General features: G+C 42.0%; 1 protein-coding gene across 8 annotated transcripts in view; it reads left to right on the top strand.

The window, feature by feature from the left end:
- Window positions 1–27,789, top strand: part of DENND1A (DENN domain containing 1A) — a 413,337-nt gene that overhangs the window by 341,557 nt on the left and 43,991 nt on the right. For 4 of the 8 annotated variants that reach the window (XM_077835772.1, XM_077835771.1, XM_077835769.1 and 1 more), the window contains 2 exons: window positions 16,876–17,131; window positions 18,287–22,120. The exons of 2 other annotated variants lie outside the window; for them this stretch is intronic. In XM_077835772.1, coding sequence (XP_077691898.1) covers window positions 16,876–17,131; window positions 18,287–19,606 — 1,576 coding nt within the window. In that variant the 3' untranslated portion in view covers window positions 19,607–22,120. Of the gene's footprint in view, window positions 1–2,768; window positions 3,620–16,875; window positions 17,132–18,286; window positions 22,121–27,789 lie in introns of those variants that run through there. 2 more of the 8 variants (XM_077835775.1, XM_077835773.1) reach the window with 1 other exon arrangement.

Genomic DNA, 27,789 nt, shown 5'->3' with positions numbered 1-27,789 from the left:
GGAGAGATGAATGGGAAAAGAAAGAGGAGGCAGATGCAGCTCTCAAGGTGCTATGACAGAAGATGGAAATCTTCACTGGAGAACATGGTATGTGCGGCTCCTGAGTATCACCCCGGGCAAGATAACAAATCAGTGAGGATTAGCTGTGTGGTGGTGTCAGAAATATATAGTATCTTTTGTTTAATAAGAAAGCTAATGTAAATGGATTGAGACTTTGAAGTGTGGTTGGGCAGGTGCCTTTGAACAGGAGGAGACTCATTAATCCTGACCTCCCTCCTCACTATTTACCCCAGAACAGCATTTTAAATAATTGAAAAACATTTAAAAGAATAGCTGACCCTAATTAAAGAGAGGACCTTAAGACCGTTTTCTACAAGCCATTATCTTTTGTATTTCCTAGGAGGGGAGAGTGCTCCTGTCTCTCTCTTAAAGGAAACCACAAAGATAGGATTTGTTTTTAAAAGCTACACTGGTTTTCTCTCTTGTTTTTGGCCCATTTCTCTGTATTGTATTCTGCTATATCATTCTAATACACAAAGAAGAGTTCCTTGCTGGGCAGATTTCTCTTGAGGCCAGATGTAGGCAGAGTTGAATAGAATACTCTTTTACTCTTCACCTGTAATTTATCTCTGCCTTTCCAACTGATACAGATTTGACTTCTGTTTATCTCTTCAATGACCAGTCAGCTTATCCCTCTTTTGTAAGGGTGAACTCTTGTTTTACCTGGCGGTGAAACCTAAAAGTTTGCAAACACCAACAGGAAATTATTTCCCCGCCTCTACAGAGGCAGATTCCATTTGGTGCTCTGGTCAGTGCCTCCATCAGCTTCATGAATGGGCTGAGGAGGAAATGAATAGCCTGTTAATGAAACTTACAGATGATACTAAATTGGCAGAAGTTGCAAACACCATTCAGGTCAGAGGAACAAAAACAGTGGGACCCAGACAGGTTAGAAATGTGAATGGAATGTAGGAAAATGAGATTCAGCTTTAAAACATGTGAGGCTTTTGTCCAGATATCATGAAAAACGCAGAGTCAGTGGGTGTGAGTAACCTGTAAGGCAATAATGCCAATGGAGACTCAGAGGACAGCTAATTAGATGTGAGTTTGCATAGCAATATGGCAGCAAAACAAGGCCAGTTCAGCTTTGAACTGTATGTGCAATAGCATCATACAATAGCGGGCAGGAGCTCAGTGTGTGATGGTGATGTAGCAACAGCATGCCTGAGGTGGAGCTGGGCCCTTTCTCTTACTGTACAAATACCAATTGCCACCTTGCTTGTGGAAGTGACTGTACAGCTCGTGGGGCCACTTGTGTTCCACCTGTAAGCACCAGGGATGGTTTATCTTTACTGCTGCCTGAGGACAGGAGAGTGAAGAACCCTCTTCCAGGAGAACAAATGAATAGTCCTATTTTGTCAGACAGGTGCTCCTTAAGCAGTGATTGTTGAGTTTCAGCAAGAGAAGCCCCACCCTCACTCTCCCCAGAGTTGAGACACTGGGGACAAGTCATCCCAGCAGCATCAGGGGCAGCACGTTGACAGCCTCTGGAGCCCTGAGGAAGCCGTTAGTTCCAGATTCCGTGAGCTGTTTTGTGTGATCAGGAGACTGGCTGTTAGGTGGAGGAGGCAGGAGAGAGGGGTCAAAGAGCAGAGGGCTAAGCAATGGGAAAGGCCCAACTGCCCCATTATAGCTCAGGAACGTCACGTGTGCTGTGTAATTGGATAGGCCTTCTCCCGCCAGGACTCGCTCCTGTCCTTAGCAGGAAGGACAGAAGAAACCCTGGGGTCCTAATACCCTTGCAGCTTGATGTCTGCCAGGCATCCGGGGGAGGGGCTTACGTAGGGGAACAGCCTGTCATCGGAGGGCCTTGTAGGGATAAGTCAGGTGTGTTTCTAAAAGAACGAGGAATGCTCAGTCAGAGGGATGACTGAGAGTCGGTGGGTGGGTGGGAGCAGGCAAATAAATACGTTGCTATCTGAAAACAATAGAACGTGGACGCGTTCTCCCAGGGGGAGAAATATCGTGGGAGGCCAGGCGCTGGAGTTTGTTATGGGCGATGGGGAACTTTTTTTTAAAATAAAGGTTGGAGAAAAATCTTTAAATGTTTCAGCCAGAGCTATCACAGTGTAACGCTGTGAAACCACCTGGTGCTGTTCCCCATCCCCTGCCACCCTGTTCTTTGCTACACTCACTTGTTGTGTTTCATCTTTAAATGAAGGTCTCAGCTTTTCAGGTGGGATCATGCAGTCCAGTAGGTGCACAGAGAGCTTCACACAGTGGGGCCCTAGCCCAGATGGGGATCTTTAGGTGCTACAGTGTCACCAACAATAACTAAGAATCATTCCAAGCCTTCTGAGAGTGAAAGTGTTTCTAAATTTTAAAATAACTTCTTTCTTAATGCCGAGCAATAAGCCATTCACGATAGCAGAATGACCCTTCCACAGCAGCATCTTCCACACAGAGTGCTGCATGCATCCCCCCTCGGTCTATAGTCTGCATCATGCTGCAACCTATAAAGTGAGAGTAGGAAGGTGTGAGAGACACATGAGGAGCAACACAGATAGGAAGAGAGAATATCTTGGTTTATGGGAAGAAGGATATTCGTGCAAAAGGATTTACATTTCCTCCTGATCACACTCATAGCAGTTGAATGTTGCCACTCCTTTTGCCAGGAGCACAATGCAGCCAGCGATCACATGTGCTCTTGGCCCAGCTTGTGGTGAGAGTGTTTCTGATTTTATGTTTTCCCTCCTTCTGTTTCATAGCCTTTCATCAGTTCTGCTTCCTGGAGAGCTTCCCCATCAGACGAACCCTTCCTCCCTCCCTGGCAGGCCTGCTGCATGTAATGCTGACTTTGCATGCAAGTAGAATTGTGATCAGCAGGTTTCTAACATGTTTGGAAATGGAGATTTTGCAGTAGGACCTGCAGTAATAATACTCTGTGTTTCCATGGGGCTTTTCCATGGGAAGGGCAGAGTGTGTTTTGGACATAATAATGAAACAAAACAAACCTGAATCAGAAAAACCCACACTTTCAAAGCCCCCGATGTGTGTGTTTCCTTTCCCACCCCATGATGTGTGCTCATAATTCCTATTGGCATTATTGGGAGTGACGTGGGTCTCTGACAAATAGACCCATTTTCTTCGTTTCACAATGTAATGCACATAGTACACTTCAAAACCCTCCCTTTCTCTAATGCAGACCTGATCCTGAAAGCCATGGGTCCCTTGCCTGGGGAAGCTCTGGGGGATCAGGTATTTGGTCCATTTGCTTCCTTCCTGCAGGGCAGAGCCTGGTTTATTCTGTTTCTCATCTATTTGGGTACATGCATTGTACTGAACAATCTCATCAGACTGACACTAAAACAAGCATCCTCCAAACATGCCCAGAGATCTGTACACATACAGCTGCTGTTAACATGGTTGGTTTGTTAACAGCCAGAAATCCTGTAACACTTACATCGGGATATAAAACTCCCCCTAAAGAGTGACTCTTATCAATCAATCTGCCTGGCCATTTATTTGACCTAATTCTAGTCCCTTGTTCACTGGAAAATGTACACAAGTGAGAATGGAAATCTTTCTCCCCGTAACTCCCTAAGCACCAGTAGCCTTCCCTGATGAACTAGAACAGAGCTACACTTCTCAACCTGTGCCTGCCTCTCATCCCACTTTCTCCATATATGAAATGCAGCTAAACAGCGCTAGTTACATTTCTCTTACTCTATTGGGAGAGCGATACCACTTTGCCAAGGGACCTGCAGTCAGGATTAGGAAATGGACCAGGAGACCATCTGGCTTCCTGCATTTTTTTTCTTCTACCAATTAAAATTTTATTGTAATTGTTTTACTTTTGTAATGGCTGCCAATGCCACTTGGCAGCGGATATATTTCTATCACTACCCACGGGGGAAAGTTGGTACTGTGCATTCCCTTCTGCATTGCTACTAAAAAGAAAGAAAAAGGAAAGCCCAAATCAGCATAAGAATAAATGTCTGTATAAAAGTGGGATGGCACACCTGCTGCACGCTGCATCCCGGAAGCAGCACAACAAACCTGCAGAATCAAACACACCCACCCACTGCTAAATACACACACAGAATGATGGCCTAGAGCTGCTGCTAATTGTAGATCAAAACAGATTTCTGTGAAACCTAGTCCATATGGTTGTGGTTTTTTTCCTTAAACAGGACTTGACCAGAATAGCATTGAATTGCACTAGTGCTACGGCGAATGGTTTACTGAACAGTGAATCTCCTCAGATGCTCATATGTGGAAGGTCTTTCTAAGGAGGAGCTTGTGCTCAGTGGGAGGTTTTGTACGTTCAGCACCACTAGCCTAGTGGTTCTGAATTACTCTCATTGGGCTAAGGGGCATTTTCCAACATCTCTAAAATACCAGTCCAGTCTATGGGTCTTGCATCCTCCTCCTAGCTGGAGGAGACCAAAAAACACAAAAATGTGGCCTCAGCTCTGATAAAGGAGTATAGCAAATATGAATCTCACTCGGCACGATCTCCTCTGAAGTCGTAGCACGGCATCCAGTCTCTGAAAAGTCGGTTGCCACTCAGACACCCTTTTCCAGCCATTACATTATCAAGGCCACGTATTTAACATGGAGACATGTACTACCGCTAGTGATGTGTGTTTGCGCTTTGCCTGCAAGAGCAAAGCTTGTTATTTCCCTAGGGCATGTTTTTGTTTTCCAGCGGATCAGTAGCTAAAATAAAAAGCATTGAAGGGTTCTAACTGGAAGGTAGTGGTGGCACCTCCCAAAGGCTCTTGGGTTGTTTCCAACATGGCAGGCCGTTGTTATCCCACATATATTATTATTAGAGTTTGTGGGGAAATTATTTTTTCACCCATGAAAAAGTTAGTGAAAATGATTTTTTTTTCAATAAATTGATTTTTTTTATTGAGATTTTCCAGATTTTTATTAAAAATCCCCAAACTAAAAAATTTCTGGTTTTCAGCCACTGAAAACCTAAAGCTTTTTTATTTTCAACAAAAAATTCTCCAAAATTTTCATCAAAAAAAGAATCTTTGGACAGAAACAATCTTTTTTTTCTTTGAAAAAAAATCTGGTTAGTTCAAAAAGCCAATTATCAAAAATTGTGTTGATGGTAAATATTTAACCAGCTGTTATGGACTCTTTAGCACTGTCATGCTTGACTTGGTGGTAATCCAAAAGGAAAGCTCTGTCGCTGGAATAAAAAGCGGAAGCTGGCCCATCTGAGTTTCCCTTGACCCCAGTAAAGAAACATAAAACACTTGATCCTTATACAGCACTTTTCATCTTCAGAGTGCTTTGCAAACATTCCTCACAATCCCCCACCAGATAGGAGCAGTGCACTACAAGTAGGGAGATTCATGCAGAGAGGTTGCTGAGCTAATTTTCAGAAGGGCTGAGCACCTCGAACTTGCACTGATTGCTCAGCGCTCGGACAATGAGGCCATAAGTGGCTTGTCCAAGAGCCATGCAGTGAATCAGCAGGGAGGCAGAGCCAGGATCAGATACTACTAGCTCATGGTATACAAGAACCCAGGAAGTTTTGGGTCACCATCCTGTGCGGAGACAAGTAATCCATGATGCACTCTAAATGCTAACCTAGATTTTCATAGAAATAATTGAGGGATGCAGCTGTTAAAATTCATGTTTGTTTTAAAACCTGATTCTATCCTGGTTATCTCTATCTCTGACCCTACAGCATGGAGAACTGATGCTAATAGTTATGGCTCTGTATAGGCCATTTTTATTGTGTGTTAGACCTGTTTTGCATCCAACTAACCTACCCAGATTGCCTGTTAAGCACACAATGGGCTTCCAGGGAGAGCTCTCGGTTCTGGTTTCTTCATGTTAAATATTGACTAGCTGGCTTCCAGGGCACTCAGAGTGGGTAGAAATTAAAATGGAAAAGCAGAGGGTTAAGCTCACAATTAACAGCAAGTCGAAAGGCTCTTGAGCAGGCTAAACCAACATCACCGCACCAGCAGCCATTCATTATAACTTTCCAGAAATTATGCAGTACTCACTATAGATACACTAATGACTTTCCCATGTACGGTATGAATGAAAATTGGCTGCTGTGTGATAGTGGGCTCATTACATTGAAATTAGCTTGAAATTAGCAGGATGGCTCAGCTAAATGGAGGTAGCTTATCAAGCACATTTCACTTTCTGTGGCCAGCTTCTTAGAGCCTCTGCCACCTAAAAATTACTGTGTACGGTACAGAGGTATCGCACAGCATCATTGTAAGCAAGAACATCTATTGGGGAGGTTGTTAAGCCAGCCTGTTTCCTAACTGAGCAAATGCAGCTGGCTCAAAAATGAATAAATAAAATCACTGCAGAATATTGCAGAAAGATCTGCTACATGTTGTCCTCTTGATCTTCATGGGGAAAGGCTGTCATGGAGGAAGCTAGACACAAAGAAGGTGATGCCTTGAAAACCGAAGCCAATCATGGGACTAAGCAAATCAGGAGCAAGGGTGACTGGAGCACAGTCATCCTTTTGCATGACTTGCTATAGTTGTTAGGGTTTTAGATTTGGGGGATGTGTGTTCCCTGTCTGTGCTGATGCAGAGACTCGCTTTTGTGGAGATGGTGCCGTTCTGCCAAGGTTAATCATGGGTTAACTGTGCTGTCATTATGCCAGGTCATTCTAATGCTGTCCTTAATGCTAGTGTGCTTGAGAAATACTTTCAAATGTTCCGTCAAGCGTGCTGTCTAAGGAAAAACCGTTCCTGACTCTTACGTGACACATTGTAACATTTGTTGCTCCCCTGTAGCACAGATGTTTATAAGTAGGAAAAGGAGTGCAGGACAAAGCTGTTTGCTTCACACAAGTGAGTATTGATTCATCAATGAAACTGTGTGAATTCTGAGGTCGGTTGCCCAACACGATGAATCTGCAAAGGTATTTGAAAAAAAGTGGGAAGGAGCTCATGATCAAAAGAGCAAGGTTTTTTTTTTTTTTTTTGGTTTGGTTGGTTTTTTTAAAGCAAATTGGAGGAAGAGAAAATGGCACATTGAGCCCTAATGCACATTTAGACTAAGATTTCCAAAGACACCTGAGGGATTTTTGACACTCAGCTCATCAGAATTAATGGGAATCGGGCACTCGGATCCAAAATCTTAGTCCTTTTTTGTTCACATCCTCTAGAGCGTCAAATTCCATGCACAGCAAGCCTCAGTATTTTGTGGAATATGTGTAATCTTAAGAATAAAACTTGATGGTATTCTATATTTTATATTTTCCTGTCCAAATTCTGAGTTGACTCCTGTAAAGCAAAGATGGTTTGGAGACCATGGCACTTATATTATGACGTGAAGTCGTCTGTGAGAAGAGATGGCTTTCTCTGGGACTCCAACATGGCTGTGTCAAGTTCCAGCCAAAACTCAGCATCTTTAAACTTAAAACTAAAACATCCTTAAAACTTGCCTACTGGCATTTTTCCTCTGTCTTATAGAGAATTATGGAAGTCACTGGTATGTTCATTGTATGTTTTTGTTCCATGATGCCAGTCTCGTTTAGAAGGCCAGAGAGGAATGGTGGCACTGAGAAGGTAGGCCATATGGGTTTGATAGCAGTATGGGAGGATGTAGATGCAACCAAGGGCCCTTCTCATCCAAAACTCCAACATGAAAGCATAGTCTTCCAAAGATCCCCTTACATCCTGTTGGTTAGTGAGGCAACATGGTCTAGGATTCAGATTGGGTCCAATTCCTGGATCTGCCACCAGCTTCCTCTGTGACACTGGGCAAGTAACTGAAATTCTGGGACTCAGTTCCTCCATCTAACATACAACCTGCCTTTGTAAAGAGATCTGATCTCTGCAGTGGAAGTGCGCTCTGTGCAGGCTAGTATTGTTTGAGATAAGCAAATAATGTTAAACTAATAATTTATTAGACTCTTTCCTGTTAATTGTTAGAGCAGGTGCTGACTTTCTTCAGCTTATCCCGATTAGAAATTACTTGGTGACTTCTAATATTTCCTGTTCTGTAGATTGAGTGTGAGCAGTTCACTAAAAATTTACAGAATTCAATTTGTCAGCTCTCATTGGATGTGCAGGTCACATGGTATTGTTTCCATTACCTGATTGGATGAGTGTAACTCTTAGAATCAGATTTCTAGGGTGAATTCTAATGTTTGTCAATTAAAAATGTGCCTATTCACTTAACATTCGATGCTCCTGGGAACATTCCCACCAATAAACTCATGCCAAGATGGCAGAAGCTAATACAAAAGAAAAAAACAAGCAAATCCTGGAATTTTGTTGGTAGTACGTACCCGGGCCTAATGATTTTTCATACTCTACAGGAAAGTATTACAGGTGCGGGATTTGTGCTTTGTTCTTAGTGAGAGACAAAATAGGGATTTCCCTAGTCTCTGGTCTCCACTTCATATTGGTAACAAGCACTCCACAAATCCAAACCCCTTATTCTCTTCATATTTACTACACCTAAAAGGGACCAAAACCCTTAGTTCCCTCGAGCAGTTGCACAGCTGTTCCAGGAATCAAGAAATATGTGAAATTTGGGATGCCCGGTGCATGGGAAAAACAATACAAGTGGGTCCACCCTGCTGCACCTGTACAACATGATCTGCATAATCAGAGGGGAAAGAAACAAAGCACCTACTTTAATATATATAAATTAAAGTTCCCTGTAAATTAAATAACCTTTTAAATTATTATAGAATTCCCTTCATTAATTCCCAAACCCCAGTGCTCAGTGATTTTCTATATTTTTATCTTAAGTACATTTAGGTGTCAATTAAATTTGAAATATCTACATTTGTCAGCATTTCATTTTTGGCCGGTGTGATGTGCTGCTGATTTGTCCATGCATCCTGACACATGAAAAAAGCTCCCAAGATGCAGATCTTCCTCATTAAAAAATAAATCCATACTATCATAATGGTACGCAGAGCCATGGAGCGCATCCCTGGCTTTATTGCACTGTGTTTCTGACATGATATTTTAAAAGGAACAGCCACAGCTGTCAGTACTGTCATATGCGAGTGCTAACTGAAGACATGTTAAACTAAACATTAGAAAGAGATCAGCAAGTCATCTGCATGGTAACTCAGCTAAGAGATTAGGTAGGCAGGAGCTGGTGCAGTCATGTGGAGATGATGAGGGTTGTCGCTGTGACGGACAGGATCCTTTTTTCCCTCTAAGACTACAGCATTGCCTGCCTTGTAGCTGGGCTTGCTGTGACCTGCCTTTTCAGAGACAGCTCTTTGTGTATGAAATCCTAGCAAGTAGTGGGTGGTAGACTGCAGGATCGTCGCTGAATTGGTTTAATGAGGGAATAGGCACTCTTTTTTTGATTCTACTGCCTCAAGCTAATAAAAAATTTAAACGTGGACATTTTAGATTGTTTGTCCCTTGTCTTTGACAAAAATCTTTTATGAAACTACAGCAGCAGCTGAATTTAAATAAGTTTTTATTATGAAATCCCACTTTGTCATGTAAGGTGCCTTAAAGCAAAAAAAAAAAAAAAAAAGTGCCTATTAACTGGCATTATAGCTTCCATCTTATTTATATTGATCTCCACTGAAATGCAATTTATTAGCTGATCCACCAGTCTGTCTTTTGAACTACCTCTTTCAAATTAGATATTCCTTCATGGTGAATTAATTCCACATTTTTTAAAAAAAATACTTGAATTTAAACAGACCCTAGCCAAACAAAGGAGGTCGTTAGTAACACTTTGGAAAGGAACTGAACTGACCTATCTGAAATTCACAACCTCCAGACTCTTAACTGCACATAACCAAAAGGTTGAATTCCTCAGCAAAAATCTGTAGAAATTCCAAGTTTCTTCTGATTTCTGTGAAACTCTAGTAGGTTTGCTGGGCTACTGTCAAGTGGTAATTCCCATGTATGAGAGAGAAAAGGAGTGTTTATACATAAGTCAAGAAAGGATGAAGCATTTTTAAAAATGTTTTTGACTATAAAAGTCTTTGTTAGCCCCTTTTCTAACCTTAATTGAAATGTTCTTGCATATGTAAAACTAGTGCCTGGAGGAGTTTTTCAAACGTTTTGTAGCAAATGTAGCTTGCTTCAGCGCCAGCACTTTGCTTTCCCTGGAATGTCCATTACAGCATGAGGAGAGAGAAACAGCTCATGTGACCATTCCAATTGGAGTAACACAGACTACAGTATAATCTGATCAGCTGTGCACACCCCAGCCCCAGTTACTCTGGCCTAATTGTGAGTAAATGTTTATCACAAAAATCACAGTGGGCATCTCACACCCTCTTGAGTTGTTGCCCACAGCTCCCAACTCTCTTCCTCTTTTCGACATGCTCTTTCAGCCCATCTTTCACAATAGTGGTCAGGACAACAGAACTAAGAAAACACTGAAGACTGATCTCAAACACAAGAGCCACCAGGCTTTAATATGCCTGTGCCATAAGGCCAACAAGTCTTTCCCCCCCCGTCCTTATTTGGGTCCTCTTCCGATTTCAACATATTAGCCCACAACATAAACTGCTCTAATTTAATGTGCAAATGTGGTTCCATCATCTACAAGATAAGAACCTGCTCCTCACTGTACATACTGTGCCCAACTCTGCATCCACTGAAGTAGTAGGAGTTTTGCTGTTGACTTCAGTGGTAGCAGGATCAGGTCCTTGTCTTTTGATTTTCGCTATGGCTTTGTGCTTCTGATAGTGTATCGCTGTTCATGGAGATAGCTGGGATCTTACTCAGCTGTGTACAGCAGATGAAATGAATGAAGTTGGGCAGAGACCTCATGGGGATGGCTGAAAATGACGCATGCTTTCATAACCCTCTATGATTTATTTTCCCTTCCCTCCCCTTCCCCGCCTTTCATTGTTTAAGTCGTCTGGGAATGAAAAGCGGGCCCAAACACACTGCTGTACGATAAGGCTCATGAGATTAAAATGCAGAGCTCTACGGTTAATAGTTTAAAATTGAATCTTTTTTTTTTAAGTTTCTATTTGGGACTTATTAGTTCTTTAAAATGCTCTAAAAATATTTCCAAGAGTTCTTACGTGCTAATGTTTAACAAGTGGCTTAGCCTTCCGGAGAGGAATGACAGATTTATGATGTACTACATACGTGCACTCTCTCCTGGTTGCTGCTAATTTTTCATTGCTCTTTTCTCCTTTGTATCCCGTATCTTTCCAACATGGGCGCACTCTGCCATCTCCTCCGCTTTTCAACGGAGGGTCACTCTGAATGTTTAAAGCAGTAGTATCCACTTCATTTGCCCTGGAGCACATTCAGTAAATCATTTCTGCTTTACAGTGAAAAGAATAATCTAGCTTCTTTAAGATTAAACAAAACAAAATAAAAAAAGCAACTGACAGCAACAATTATTAATGGAAAAGTATCCACAAAATCAGCGTCCCTGAAATACCTGTTCTATGTCCCATTCTCAGTTATATGCTTTCTCTTTCTCCCCATGTCTTCTCCTTACTATACAGATAGCCAGCTGTACATATGCACACCGAATTATGGTGTTTTCTTCATTATGGAACTTTGTCATTGACTTTAGTGGGCAAAAGATCAGACCTGGAGTTCTGATCTGTGTATTGTTTATTATATGGTTTGTGTGTTTATATGCCTATCGTCAATCTACTTATCTACAAACACACAGAGACATAGATATAATGTATGTTTACATGTAGGCACAGCTCATAGGATCAGCTGGACAAGACACATATTTTTATAACAAATAAATGTTTAAACAACGTCTCACAAATAAAAAGACTCACTGTAAAATCTTACTTGCAAAAACTTTAAACCACCATCTCCAGCAGAAAGACTGTGTATGTATTACAGTATATAACTAATGGGGGAGAGGGTAATATTTCATGTAGACACGTACTATACAGTATGTGTATAGTACATACACCCCTTTTCTAAAGCAGCACCTGGTAGCAACAATACCTCAAATGGGAGCAATTTTAAGACCAATATTAAGACATTAGCAGGCAGCATTTCTGGAGAGAGCAAGGTGTAGGTAAGTAGTGCAGCACTTCCTGGTACAATTAGTTGTGTGGCTTTGGGACAAGGAGGTTTGTCAAACATTTTGTGGATATTTGTCCCTCTTTACCCACTTGAGCAGTTCTCTTCTGCTTATCCTGCTTGATATCTCAACCTGTGTGTCATTAGATTGTACAATGAAGCTGAGAACAACTCAAAGGAATAATTTGGAAGGAGGTCAGATTGTTGGATGGAAATTGTGGTGGGAAGGCTGGTTTCCATCCTGGCTCCACTTACAGTGGTGATGGGTCTGCAGGTCCCAGCACCTTTTCCCAAGAGGCAGCAGTACTGGATGGTCTAGAAAAACAGTATGTTCAGCCTGCAAAGTTAAGCTGCACACTTACCCATTGAGTCATCTTGCACTCAGGCACTGGAGCAGTCAATTGAGTTCAAAAATTACTTAGAACCTGAATTGCTTGGTTTTCTCTCCTCTCTGCAACTTTGAATGTGACAACTTGATAACTTCCTTTTCTCTTCCTGTTTCCTTCAGCCTTGTAAAGCCCATGCAACACTATACAGTCTTCCTCTCTGAGGACTCTTCTGGTGATGAATTTCAGCAGGAAGAGGATCCTGTCTCTGCCTTCTCTGAAAACTTTTTCTTCTCTGCTCCTTTTGAATGGTCTAGTCTTTATTCTTTCATTGTATTAATTCAGGCTTTGAACGGCGATATCTGCACCAGTCAAGGCTGCCTGCTTCTATGCTTGGATTTTTAAGAGTTTTTAAATCTTTTTATAGCACTTGATGACTGTATTAATATTTCTCCTGCTTGACTGTTCTGATTCTCTGAGGCATGCAAGAGCATGTGTTCTGCATGAAGCACTGTGCTATTTGTTGCCCACAATGTGGGTGCACAACTTATCGTGTTATTGGTGACTTGGGCTGTGTGGGAGGTGACCCTCCATTTAGCTTTTCTTTCCAGTGTATTGCTTTCCCCTCCTGTTTTCCTACTCAGACCCTTTGCTCTTCTGCCATTCTTCTGCATCCAGGGCTACTTGTATGTTGTGAGTTGTCTTGTGAGCTTCTTATGCTTCAGTGCAGTCGTCAACCTCCTCTAGTTCCACCCTCTTATTTCCAGCCTCTCTGTTTCATCCCATACCAGGTCCTCAGTGGCTCCTGGAGGAGTAACCCTCAGGTTCCTCCCAAAGCCAGAGGATTTCCAAGGCGTCTCAGTGTGCAGTGTGACCCAAAATTACACAGGAAATAAAACAAGTAGTTAGTTGATATTGCTTATTGTCTATGCCCTTAATTGAACTCCCATTTTATTAACTTAATGTAAAGTACTTCATGGCAAGAACTTTTGACTTTACTCTTTATAAATTCCATTTTCAAATACAGTCCCAGAAATCATTCTTCATGATGGTAACAGTTACAATGCTTTGAGTTTCATAAATCAGTGTGCAGTTTTATTTAATCTTAGAGTGAGTGAGTGTATGTGTGAGAGAGAGAGATACCATATGTGTACTTATTTATCTGTAAATAGTAACTGCTAAGTTCATTCCTAAACCTCTCTAACACTTTTGAGCCCAATTTTCAAACAAAGACTCCTGCAGAGGATGTCTAAATCCTGAACTTAGAGGCCCATATCAACATTTTGGATTATAAATGCTTGTTTGAGGCACCTGTATATTGATTAGGTCATCAGCCATAGGATTTTGAAATCCTTCAAAAGCACCCACGTTTGAAAATTGGCACGTCTGTCAGTTTCCATGAAGTTGGTCCATAGAACAGAATGAAACAGACCTATATAAAGTATTCCCACATCTTCAGAATTGGAATAATCAGGCAGAAAAAAGCTCACATGGGGTGAAGTGCAGACTGACTTGTAATACACACCTCTAGTTGTCATTGGCGCTCTGAACATACCTCTCGGGAGGGCAGCGAGCGGTAAGGCCGTGATCCAAGAGATTGATCCTAATGGGCCAGTCAGACCAAACCTGAGGTCCCCCCTCCCACCGCCCCCCCCAAAAAGTTAATTCCTACAAAATACTGTTCATTCTTGCGACTCCATGCAATTCCTGGTTATGCCCAAAGCCTGAGGATGGGGTGTTGAAATTTTGGGAGGAAGCCTGTTCTTGGAGTATTTATGTCTGCTCCAAGAGCAGGAAGTGTCTGAAATATAGACAGTGCCTGGTCTCAAGTAGTTTCCACCACTGAGAATGACATGCAGTCAGATCTGAGTGCTTCTCCAAACCAAGCCTGCCTGTGACTAACTGCAGCTGTGTACGACTAGCCTGTGGGAAGGGGCTAACATGGTGGTGTCCAGGAGTCAATGTACTCTCAGAGGTCATCTGATTTGTGACCTGTAGCCCTAGCTGTTGCTGCATGTGTGGAAATATTCAAAACTCGGAATAACAAGAATATGACTGAGAATTTTAGCCTGCTCTCAGATGGCCAACTAGCACCACAATGAGTTGGGAAGAACATAATGGCAGCCAGGGCAGCTGACTCTTTGAGGATTGGAGGTTGGGTTCAGAGACCTCTAATAGTGGGTAAGATTACCCCATAATGACAGAGAAGGCACTAGGACACTTAAGACCCACCATGGGTTGGCCATCGGAGGACAGAAAGGAAGATCCTGCACTTGGGTTCTTACGTAGGGGGAAGACCCCAGAAATATTTAATTCACCCTGTAGTATTTTTCCAATAAGAGCTGATGTAAAGGAGTTGTGAGCAAGTTGTGTGTGAGATTAAAGATGGAAATTCTGATCACATCTGAAAGATCATGCATTCACATGCCTTCACTAAGGTCCTGATCCAAAGCCTACAGAAGTCAGTGGATCTCTCTCTTTTGACTTCAGTGGATTTTGGATCAGGACCTGAGTCATCGTAACTGACACTATGCTGCATTTCCACCCTCATAAATCCCACCTGGTTGCCCCAACTCCTCTTCATGCAAACCTGAACTTGCATTTCACAAGATGTGGAATTAATTCATTCTATATCGCCCCTCATGAAATAGTTTTATGCTGTAGGAGAAGTCACTAGCTAGAGATATGCACTACTGGGTGCCTCTGTCTTGTGCATCATTTCATGGCTGTACCGATTGTTGAATGCCAGTGTTTGTGTAATGATGAATGAAGCAAGGTACACTTTGCTCATAAATTTGCATTATATATTTTTTATATTTTATATATATATGGAAAGAAAGAGAAGGATTCTTCCACATTACATTCCCCACACTCTCAAATATTTTCTCTTAATCCAAAGCCTTGTTTAAATGCCACTGAGAGACTGGCTGCTAATCAAATGCCATTCACCACAGAAATCATGTCAGGTCTCATTATTAATTGGATGCACATTATGCTGCTGTTCTCCCATACGCAGAACTGATATGCAAATCTAATGGTGTTCAAGGAATGTTTTTCTGAAGTACATGTGAGCAGTGTATTCTAGTAACCCAGGGGTTGGCTGTAAATGTAAAATAGATTTCCCCATCATGGACTGCAGTGTCTCTTGATAAGATGACACCAGTATAATCATTGAAACTATGCACAGTACTCCCAATTACTGCAAGAAAACCCCATGACTTACATTCAGTGCTGAGTTAGCTGGAATTTAGAGAATGTAACTGTGTGCAAAACACAGGCGTATTTGCAACTTCACTTTCTTGTTGGGAATATCCAACTTCCTGCATAAAACAACTGGGTCTCGTTACAATATTCTACTTGTGGGCGGGCTCAGAGGCAGTCAGAGTGGAGAGCTAGTGTCAGATTATTCATGCTCAAATACAGCTCTGCTCAGTGAGTTTTCAACTGCATCATCGCTGCTTTCTTTTCAACCCTTCCTTTTCAGTACCCATCTTCCTCCATTTAAAATCCTCCAGTCTTAAGTCTTTTTTTTCTTTCCACCTCTGCTCACTGTATATCCACACTCCCTCTGTTAAAGGGATACTGTCAAATGTAATTTGCCCCCCAAAAATATAGTTTTCATAAACTTATAAGTAAAGAAATTGGACTGTGATATTTCTAAACTCCAGTGGAAAAAGATTTTTAAAAACCAACCAAATGTTCCCCTGCAAACATTGCAGCATTGTGCTAGAGTTTTGAGAACCATTACGTGATGCTGACTTGTCTATTTCATTTGTCCTGGCTGAGTGAAATGTAAAAAGTAAACAACACAAATTGTGAAAAGTGTACTTTTACTTTAAAAATTCATTAGCTATTTGTAAGATAAGGAAATTAAAATAATTTTTAATGGGGCAGTAAGTGTCCTTTTAAAACTGAACTTCTCTATATCCCCTTCATTCCTGTGTTCTACTTCATGGTTTATAAAGATGCTAAATTATCATGACCACCTTTTCTTGATGTGTTGGAAGGATTATCAAGAAAAGAGAAGGCAATGGAGTAACCATTCTTTTCTTGCTGCTGCTCACAGAAATGTGTTTATTGAATGTTTTATTGAAAGATCAGTTAACACAATTCAGATTTAAACTGTTTTCATCATCACAACGGAAATGCAAAAAGTCAACCAGCATCATCTGTAGTGAAAGTAAATGCATGCGGATGTTTTAAAGTATTGATAATCTAAGTAGTAATGATACCTAGAAGAAAATCTTACTTTTGAAAACATGCCACCTTAAACCCTCATGTCTCCTAAATTAGGCCCATGTGTATGTTAGTTTCAAAGTGCAACAAAAGGGAAATAAGTCTAAAATGTTCAGAATTCAACCCAATGCAATGGGCTCAAGCCAGCCCCTACAGGAGGTACCGTAAGGGTCACATGACAGGTGTATCCATGCTGAGATCACTCTTGGGGATTCACATCCTAGTTTGAAATGTTGCATGCTTCAAAAAGGATTTGAAATAAAATAATTCTAGATGTGAGGTGATAAAGCATTTTTGTCTCTTAGGCCTCAGCCATATCGGGCCCTGAAAGAGTCTGATAGTGCCGATGGGGAAGAGGTTCTCAGTCCAGAAAAAGCAGAGGAGGCTCTGCCCCCAAACCCTCCTATGCCAGACAAGGTCACAGAAGTTAACCTCTTGGAGGACATTTTCACTAATTTAGAGGTGGAAAAACAGCCTCAACCTCTCAGCCAAGCCAAAAGCTTGGAAGACCTAAGGACCCCCAAAGAGGAGGGTGTGCTGCAATGTACTTTTGATTATCAGGTATGGGCATGATTTTATACAAGGTAAATGATAAAGAATGGAAGGGCTTCTGCAGAATTAAAGTACCCTCCATCAGCCAGCCTTCTGTAAGAAAGAATTCTGTATTTCAGTGTAAATGCATCCATTTCCCCCATCCTGTCCCAGTGTGTTTAGAAGATTTATTTCTGAATGAGAGATTATGTCTGTGGTCTTTTGTTGCAACGTAAAAGCAAGGAGGAACCGAGACCTTCATTTTCAAAGCAGAAATCCCAATCCATTTACAAGGGTTTTTTTTCCCAGAATCTTGTCCCCCAGCTGTAGTACATTGATATCCTTGAGGTTGGTGCTCAGCAATGCAAATACTAAGCAGTTTAGGAAGCGAAAGTATGGTACAGTAGTTAGGGCACTAGCATAAGACTTGGAAAACCCTGGTTCAAATCTCTGCTCCACCACAGCCTGGTCACTTTGCCTTTCTGTGCCCCAGGTCCCCATCTGTACATTGGGGATAATAGTCCCACAAGAATTTGTGACCATAAATACAGTAAAGCTTTTGAGGCAATCTGATATTACAGCAATGGGGGCCAGATGAGTACCTGGGATGGACAGGAGATTTCGCGGTCCCTTCATTTTGACTGCATTTTGGCCCACATGAGTCAAAAGGGGGAATCAATTTGTAAAGTCTCATCATTGTTTATGCAGCATGTTTCTTGAATAGCCTTCTTAGCAAGTGCAAAACTAAAACATAGACCCTTTGACATCTTGTGCAACACCAAGCAAAGGCATGTAGCATCAGTCCTATAATGATACTTAATGGCTTATATCCAGGTATTGCAGAGCATTTGCTGTATGTTAATTAAAGCTTTTGAGCCTGGTCTCCTCCACTTCCCCCGTAAGTAGATTTCACTGTGTGCCGATTACATTTGGGAAACGGAAGGTGCAGGGATATGCCCAATGTCACGCAACCTATCCGTGGCAGAGCTGGAACTAAAACCCAGAGGCCTGACTTCCCGTCTCCTGTCCTCACACCTAAACCACAATCTTTTCTCTGTCCCTCACCTGCAAATGCTTGCAGCATGTGTGCATCCTTCTCTCCAGCCCCCGTGTTGCCCCCTATTGCTGTGCTGTTCACGTCTGTGCTGAGCAGGAGATGTTAATCTGTCTTGTACTTTCTGGCAGAGGATGGATCTTGGTGAATCTGAGACAAGCAGGATTGTGCCATCAATGAAACTCTCTCATCCCTACAACAAGCTGTGGAGTATGGGTCATGATGACATGGCTATTCCTACCAAATATTCCCAAAGCTCACCAGAGAGGCCCCTGACTTCTTTTGGTACCATCCCATCAATCCCACGGAGACCCCGGAGCAGAGACAGCATCTTGGTGCCTGCAGAAAAGGAGGAAGGGAACACGACTGTTCAAGGGAACATCACCATCCCTAGACCACAGGGCAGAAAAACTCCTGAGCAAGGGATAGTCCCACCACCACCTGCGCCCAGACCAACCAAACCCCAGATTCCAGCTGGGACAGCAGATGCAGTGAACACCTACACTATGGGACATAGCGACTTGGTTTCAGAGCTCATGCAGGGGCCCTTTGGAGCCGGGACTGTGTCCCTTGGCCCAGAATTCAGACAGTCAGTAACTTATTCCCCTCACCCCTCTCAGCTTCTATCCAGTTCTAGCAGAACGACTGCGATGCTTCAGCCAGTCAAGGTTAATACGGAAAATGCCGGTAGTGAAAGTGACTATCTTCTTAGTCTGCTGGATCCATTAAAAACAACCAGCTGGCAAAACATGGGACCCCAGCAAGACTCTCGCAGTATGCAGAGCTCAGCCTCTCCAAGCTCTGCTGCTGGCTTTGCTTCAGTGGTGGGCGACTTTGCATCTCCTCCGCCGGCACCATTCACCCAGCCGCTGGGATACCCTCCTTCAGCACCGCCATTTCTGCAGCCATCCCTCAATCCATTTACACAGACAGTGCCAGCAGCCCTGACGATATCGCTGGTCAGACCCCCAGGGGGACCCTTTACCCCTCCTTTAGGTCACACTTATAGCTCCAGCTTCATGATACCTAATTCTGGCTTTTACCAACCACAGCGACCTAAGCCAAACATTTCAGCGTTGTCCATGCCCCGTCTGTTTGGCCAGGCTGCGACAGCACCACAGGCTAGTTCCTTACTGCAGCAAAGCCGGAACCCTTCCCCAGCCAGCTCTCTGCAGCCAGCACGTTTAAGTGGTCCTTCTAAAATCAGAACATTACCAGCGAGCCATTCTGGCTCCAAGATAGATGTCAAACCAGGGTTGGCACTAAGTTGTAACGACCCCCCTCTGATTCCCCCGAGGCCCACGAAGGGCTTAGAGTCAGTGTTACTTCCCTCAAAGCCTGAGGAGACAAAAGATCCATTTGAAGATTTGTTAAAAAAGACAAAACAGGAGGTTTCAGCCACCCCCGGTAAAGTAGAACAGCTCAGAAAGCAATGGGAAACCTTTGAATAATGCCCCACCCTATCTTCTTTCTTTTGGGAGGTGGATTTTTTATTTTAATATTATTATTATTTGAGCCAGCACCAAAACATGTTTCTTTATATGGGAAGTTATAGACACAGGAAACACAACTGCTTTTCTAGAATTCACATACAAGTGCTACTGGCTGGAGTCCATTTTGCTGATGAACCCCCACATTGTCCCATTACTAGCTATGGTTTCTCACTGGTATCCTAGCTGACTTCTTGCCTGCAGTCAGTGAAAACTCCAGTGACTCTTGCACCGGCCAGAGCATTCAGGTTATTAGGTTATTCTTTTCTTTTTCACAAACAGCTTTTTCAAGAAACTACTGAACCAGAAACTGCTCATTCCCTCCCTTGTATTCTCACAGTCCCAGGCACAGCCTGGAACATGACGCAGCATGTAGTTTTTGCTTCCTACCTGTGTGAACAGTGTTCAGATCAATTTCTTCAATTACACATATTGCTTATAATGTTTTGCTTACATATGTAGTGTGCAGCAAACTAACCAAGACTTGTGGTTTGTATTGAGTTAATCCACTGGGCTTAAATTGAGTTTGTTTAATAGCCTGTCTAGCAATATATACACTTGACTAATTACACAATTTTATCAGCTTTTGTTGTAGGGTTTGGGTTTTTTTTTTTTACACTGACCCCACTACCACCACCCACAGAGCAGGGACTTCTTCAGTACAAAATTCATTACAATTCCCAGTTACAGCAAAACTCCAGCACAGAGCAAAGCCTCCTGCAGCTCAGGGCTCGATCCTCTGTCTCCAGTGGGAAACTGGAAGCACCAGCAATTCCGTTTTTAGACAAAGACATCGGAAAATGTCTTTTGATGGAGTTCTTAAACTATCTCCCAGTTAATCCGTAATTGTATGTTAATATTATGTATAAATGTTCTAGATGGCAGTATTTGAACTGGATGTAATAGTATCTTATTTTATTACAAAAAAGAGAACAAAAATCAGGGCATAAATATTCCCAGCTCTTGAGTTCTCCAAGTCGTACAGTAGTACATTGACTAGGATGCCTGGTTTCAGATTGGTAAAGCCACCGTACGTGTCTGTACGCAGAAATCACAAACTATAAATATTGCTGAGTAAGTGATATAACATTAGAAAATAGGTGACAGCTGCCTATCATTGCTGTATTTTTGGAAGCACTAAGTGCCACCTTGACGCAGCTGAGATCTTATCACCGTGTTCAGGGCTCAGCCTCCCTCATTCATCCTGTCTGAAAAGTCATGAACTTTGTTCCTACTTTTGCTGAGAACACAAATGGGGGGTGGGATCATGTGATGTACTATAAAGCAATGAACATGTTAAAGGATTTATTGATTTGCATTTTGCAAGACATTTCTCTCTGGCCACCATGACCTCAAACATTTCAATGCTTAAGGTTGGCATTTCTTATAAAAACTGCTACCTTTACAGTGATCATTTTTGTTTGTGTTACTTAAGTGTTGTTGGGTTTTGGTTTTTTACTTGGACACAGGTTGCTTTAAAAAAACCTACTCAAAAGTGAGTTTGTCACCATTAAGTCTTTGCTTAAGTAAAAGAAGCAGTTGTGGACATATGGGAAATTCCTGAGAGGCTCTATCCAGATTCTCTCAGTATACGTGTTTTGTTCCTATAGCCTCCTTGGAGGCTCTCTTATTCTAGTGTGTTAAAATGGCTGTCTGCATTGCAATACAAGAGAAATCTACTCTAATAACCGAATGCCAACAGTCTGGGGGAGACCCTAATGTTGCATTTGTTATAGTTCTGTAAAATACTGTTGCTTTTACAAGCCATTCAATCAGTTTTGTATTATTTCTTTCTTTTTCTTTCTTTCTTTCTTTTTTCCTGGAAGACGGATGGTTTTGATATTGCCTAGTTCTGAATAGTAAAATATTTAAAGTCTGCAAGATTAGCTGCATTTTGTTCTAGACTATACAGAATGTGAATGACTGGGTTACCATTTTGGTCTGGAATCTCTGAACCCCTTTAGCTGCTGTATGCTGAGTCATAAAACTTTCTCAGTTCTCATAGGTGTACACTATAAAGTGGTGCATATGAATTGCATTTACATATACTTCTGGTTTCTCCTTTTTAATGCTATGCACTGACTGTGTACTGAGTATTCCTTTTAAACTAAGTGGGAAAATGCTACGGTATTTCTGTATCATTGCAAGGTATTTTCCAGCCTTATTTAATGTTTTATTCTGTTCACCAATTTCTATAACGTATTCCAGTATGCAGTCTTCTACACTGTTCTTTTGAAATGCACAAACACTCCTTGATTTTAAGAGGCCAATCCTGAGACACTGAAACGTATTAAAACACTTTATCATGTTATTCACTCTTCACTTTATTTTACAGAAGGAAAAAACAGGTGGGCCCACCTGAGAAAAATCCTTAATATTAGTGAACACTTTGCTAATGTTTGTCCTTTTCCTCACTTCTTGGATTGAATTTGCAAATAAGGGAATCCTTTTTGCAGGTTTAGCATAATAAAAGAATCAAACCATCAAGGGTGGTATTAATTGTTTGTCTCATTTAAACTGTTGAATATCTGACATGGTTTTCATTTAATAGTGGCAGATTTAAGCAAACTGTGTGGTTGGAAGAGATGTCTCAGCTACTTAATGTAGGACTCAGATGTAATGTTGCTTTTTTGGTTTTAAAGTACCTACTTTGAGGTCTGTATTAGGGAATCCGGTATGCTGGGCATTGCATTCACCTAACAGCTAACGTATTTTTAGCAATTTCCCAATGGCATTATACTCATCTTAGGGTTTTTTCCACCTTAGTTGGCGATGTGCACTGTTCTCAGTGGTAGCAGATGACAGAACGAGGAGTAATGGTCTCAAGTTGCAGTGGGGGAGGTTTAGATTGGATATTAGGAAAAACTTTTTCACTAAGAGGGTGGTGAAACACTGGAATGCGTTACCTAGGGAGGTGGTAGAATCTCCTTCCTTAGAGGTTTTTAAGGTCAGGCTCGACAAAGCCCTGGCTGGGATGATTTAACTGGGAATTGGTCCTGCTTCGAGCAGGGGGTTGGACTAGATGACCTTCAGGGGTCCCTTCCAACCCTGATATTCTATGATTCTATGATCTTTTTTTGTATTGCATTCCTTATTTACATTTGCTCTTATCCATTAGAATGTTCTTTTCCCTCTCATTTTAAATGTCGCTAAGTGAATGGGCCAGAGTTCAGCAATGCTCCTACAGGTAATCAAAACTGCTGTTCTGACTTGTCCCACTGATCAAATTAGAAGCGTTTTAGGGTCTAGGACTGGATAATTTAAGTTAAAAAAAAATTATTTAATTTCTGTGTGTGTCTGTCCTTGAGAAGCCTATATAAAGTGTGCGTTTATTACTTTGAATTAATCTTCACAGAAATGTCAGACATTTTATGGGACATAACCATTAGAGTTGGTTGGTAGTTCTTCAGCTAATATTTTTCATAAGTAAAATGTCCATTTATCAAAACCAAAACTTTTCATGGAAACCTCATTTTTGACTGAACTTTGTCGGGAAGATTTCTCAGGTCTGAGAGTGAGTGTGAGACACCCACTGGGCACTCACCTGGGATGTGGGAGACCCAAGTCCAATTCCCTGCTCTCTCTGATTCAGCACCAACTGGGCCTTTGGCTATTCTGTTCTGGCATGGTGGGCTGCGTGTGTCTTTTTTTTTTTTCTTTCATGAAAAAAATGTAGAAGTTCTCATTCCGTATCAGAATGGAAACAAATGTTGAAACGTTGAACAGTTTTGCAAAACAGAATTCTTGTTTTCTAGATGGTGGGAATTGCCCTTTACACTCTCCAAACTATTGTATTCAGCATGCACCAGCTCTTCTGCTGTCTTGTATATATTGTTTTAAATGTATTTCCACCCAGCCATGCCCTTTTGAAAGCTCAGCTGTTCAGTTATCCTTAGCAGCGGCTCCTTTTGGGTCACATGACCTCTTATTACTTTTCAGCATCAGGGAGGTAGCCGTGTTAGTCTGTATCCACAAAAACAATGAGGAGATCGGTGGCACCTTAAAGACTAACAGATTTATTTGGGCCTAAGCTTTCCTGGGTAAAAAATCCACTTCTTCAGATGCATGGAGTGAAAATTACAGAATTTTCACTCCATGCATCTGAAGAAGTGGGGTTTTTTTACCCAGGAAAGCTTAGGCCCAAATAAATCTGTTACACTGAAAAATAATATCAGAACTTGTAGTAGTAGGCAGAGAATTTTGAGAATTTTGGCCTCCTTGTGCTAATGTTATACAGATGTTACCGATGTTAATTACCTCCCAGAACTGTAGTTGCCCTGCACACACCCAGCATTTTCCTGGCATGAAATGGGATTTCCAAGCTTGGTCTAGAATTTAAGGGTAAAAATTCAAACCAGAGAAGAAGTATCTGCCCAATTTGTTTTCCAAATAAAAGGGGGTAAAAATCCATTAGCACAAGTGAGTGCAGCTTTTCTTTCAAGGGAAATGCACACCCCTTTAAACAGATGAAACTATCAGTCAGGTCTGGTGACAGCTTGACTGAAGTGAAGTGTATGCAGTACTGTTGTTCCTTCAGCTAAGCAAGTGCTATTGGGATATATGCAGTGTAGTCCCACTTCAGGAAAACATCACTCTTCATGAAAGCACTCAAGCACGTGGTGCCTAAATGCATTCCTGAATTGGGGCCCAGGCACATTCAACTCCATAAAAAGCTGAGACACAAAGTAGGTGAGGTAGTATCTTTTACTGGACCAGCTTCTGTCAGTGAGAGCCGCTTTCAAGCTCCACAGAGATCTTCGGGTCTTATCTTCAGTTTCTCTCACCAACAAAAGATGGTCCAACAGAAGGTATTACCCCTCCCACCTTGTCTCGCTCATATCCTGGGACCAACATGGCTATGACAGCTCTGAATAAAAATTTTAAACAGACTAAAGTTCTGATGCCCTGTAGACTCCTCACATCAGCACCTATAACCAAAGTGGTTCCTCCTGTGCCAGGGGAATAGATTGACTAGAGTGGAGAATAAAAATAAATCTACTTGGAGTCATTTATAGTCTCCACAGTCTGTTCTGGGGTCCCTATGACTTCTACACCATAAGCTTTGATTACGATCACCCCCACTTTGTCAGCTGAAGCTTCTTACATTGCTTACACTATGACAGGTTTCAGAGTAACAGCCGTGTTAGTCTGTATTCGCAAAAAGAAAAGGAGTCCTTGTGGCACCTTAGAGACTAACCAATTTATTTGAGCATGAGCTTTCGTGAGCTACAGCTCACTTCATCAGATGCATACCGTGGAAACTGCAGCCCTTTGAGAGCGTGTGGCACAAGCTGTCAGCATAGTCTGTGTGGTATGTAGATTGTAATGGATTTTTTACCTTCAGTCCTTTTGGTACGATGTCCATCTGTTTGCATTTGGAAAGGAAGATGATGTCTGTCTGTATCTGTGCAAGTTTTTTCATGCAGTTGATAGATTTCCACTCCATACGGCTAAATGCAGTGCCTTGCATAATGACAGGTTTCAGAGTAACAGCCGTGTTAGTCTGTATTCGCAAAAAGAAAAGGAGTCCTTGTGGCACCTTAGAGACTAACCAATTTATTTGAGCATGAGCTTTCGTGAGCTACAGCTCACTTCATCAGATGCATACCGTGGAAACTGCAGCAGACTTTATATATACACAGAGAATATGAAACAATACCTCCTCCCACCCCACTGTCCTGCTGGTAATAGCTTATCTAAAGTGAGCATCAGGTTAGGCCATTTCCAGCACAAATCCAGGTTTTCTCACTGGAAATGGCCTAACCTGATGCTCACTTTAGATAAGCTATTACCAGCAGGACAGTGGGGTGGGAGGAGGTATTGTTTCATATTCTCTGTGTATATATAAAGTCTGCTGCAGTTTCCACAGTATGCATCTGATGAAGTGAGCTGTAGCTCACGAAAGCTCATGCTCAAATAAATTGGTTAGTCTCTAAGGTGCCACAAGGACTCCTTTTCTTTTTGCGAATACAGACTAACACGGCTGTTACTCTGAAACCTATATAAGAACTAAGTATTATTTCGTTCTGAGAATAAGAGCAGGATGTGCAATATAGGCCACGTCTCAGCGTGGGCTGTCAGTGTGGTTACTATTGGGGAGAAGGGTGGAGTTAATCCCCAATAGATGTTGTGGCATGTGAGACGTTAAGTAGTAGGATGATACTTCTATCATAGTTGTGATTTTAAGATAATGGGGAAAACAATCATGTTGTTAATGCCTCTCCACTCACATCATTCTGCAATAAGACAAAAGCTTTATGAGCTGTGAATGTAGGTATAAGAGTCTGTTCAGTCTGGAATAGAAAATGTGGCCCCACAATCTCTCACTGGGGTAGAAGCAGCAACACCACCTCTGAATGTGGAAACTGTTGTATGAATCTGTGTGTCTGTTGGACAGTGAACATATCTGGATATTTTTCAAGAGATCGTTAGTGTCTTGCAAATCCCTGTGTAAATAGCTAGATATGAAAATATGCTCAGTATACACAGCACTCCTGCCAAAGCTCGACTCTCTTGCGTGTATGATGTGCTTTGATGTAGCTGGTATCTTACAGGGCACAGGAGTACCAGGGATGTGGAAGTTTTACTGCCGTTAAGCAGAGGTCAAGTGAATGTTGTTTCTGTATTTTGGTATGATGGATGTAATGTTATAAAAAAGCTCCAGTCAGATTGCATGTTTGAACAATTAATTGATTACATTGAGTTCAGCCCTTGTAAACCAGCTTTGGAGATTTTTCTCTTACCGTGTAAGTTTTCTTTTGCACCTTAGAGTATCTTCTATTCCATACTGGCAGCACAGAATTAGAGAATAGGCCTAGGTTTCTTGGAATATGCCATCTGTTCCATTGAGTGTGGCATGTGAATTTACTCCAATAATTTAAAGAAGTTTTCCAGCATTTTGCACCTATATGATTGGCAGCTAAATAAGTGCATTCTCCAAGTGTGATTTCTTTGGATCATAGAAGTTAGATCTTTCCAATCTTCTAAAAGTCAAATCCATACCCGGCCTTGTCTCACTTCTGTTTTAGAAAGGTATCAGGCACTCTGACTAGAAGACTGTGTTCCATGAAATTCTTAATTTTAATGCACCAAATACTTTGGTATCTAGGTGACTGTGTTCCTTCACTCCAGCCTGTTGGGCATATCCACCAAGCATGTCACTGTGGCCTAATCTGCCCAAACCCCTCCACTACTAACTGATGTGTTTTCCTTATTTATTTGGTGGAAGATCTCAGATTCATCTGTGCTGGCACTGCTCTATAGGTTAGCAGTTTTTCTTTTGTTACGTATTTACATTGTTTAGCACTCCCTGTACTAAGCACAGTCATCCTTAAATCCACATCCAACTATTGTACTTATGAATTCTAATCTCTGCTACTGCTGCTTCTGTACTCTGCGGCTTTACACTCTCCCAGGAAAGTGAGGTTTAGCAGGGTTGGAGCTGAGCTCCTTCCGTACTGCAGGTTCAATATTCTCATCTGGGGAAAAGCTTCACAGCTCATCCTGCAGCTATGGCAGGAGTATCACCCCACACTCACAGTGGCCAATGGAGATCACAAGCTTGGACGGGATTATGCTGTCTGGGGCACAGCTAAACTTCTGCTCAGGTGGCACTGCTGACAGCCATATAGGTGGAAACATGAGCTTCTGCTTAGGTGGCACAATTGACAGTGTCACTCCCAGTCACAAGCCTGGTCTCTAGTTTAATTGATGTCCCCAGACAACATGAGTCCAGCTGTTAGAAGGCAACCTTCCATGGAGACTAACCTCCCTCAGAGAAAGTGATAGCAGTACAAGGGGATACAGCCACTGTGTTGAGTTAACTGTGTGCCAGAAAGTATTTATAATGTTTTTATATAGATTTCACAGAGGCACAGTAAAGGTGGAGATCAGCTCTCTCTGAAAATCAGGCCATTGGTCTTTGAAGTGAAGGCTCCTGGGTCTAACCACTCAGCCTCCCTAAAACCACACATTCTAGTGGTGGCAGGGCAGAACCATCCTTTCATGCATACTCCCCTATAGCTGTCATCCTCTGTACTCCGCCCCCAAAGCCACCCACCTCTGCCACATAGTGTCCCTCATTTCTACTCCATGAGAAGCTGTCACTAAAATCTGTCCTGATTAAGACCTCAAAGGCTGGTAGG

The sequence above is a fragment of the Eretmochelys imbricata genome, chromosome 16 (assembly GCF_965152235.1).
Source record: "Eretmochelys imbricata isolate rEreImb1 chromosome 16, rEreImb1.hap1, whole genome shotgun sequence".
NCBI lineage: Eukaryota > Metazoa > Chordata > Testudines > Cheloniidae > Eretmochelys > Eretmochelys imbricata.
The sequence above is the reverse complement of the archived record's forward strand: the minus strand, read 5'-3'. Positions and strand labels throughout refer to the sequence as shown.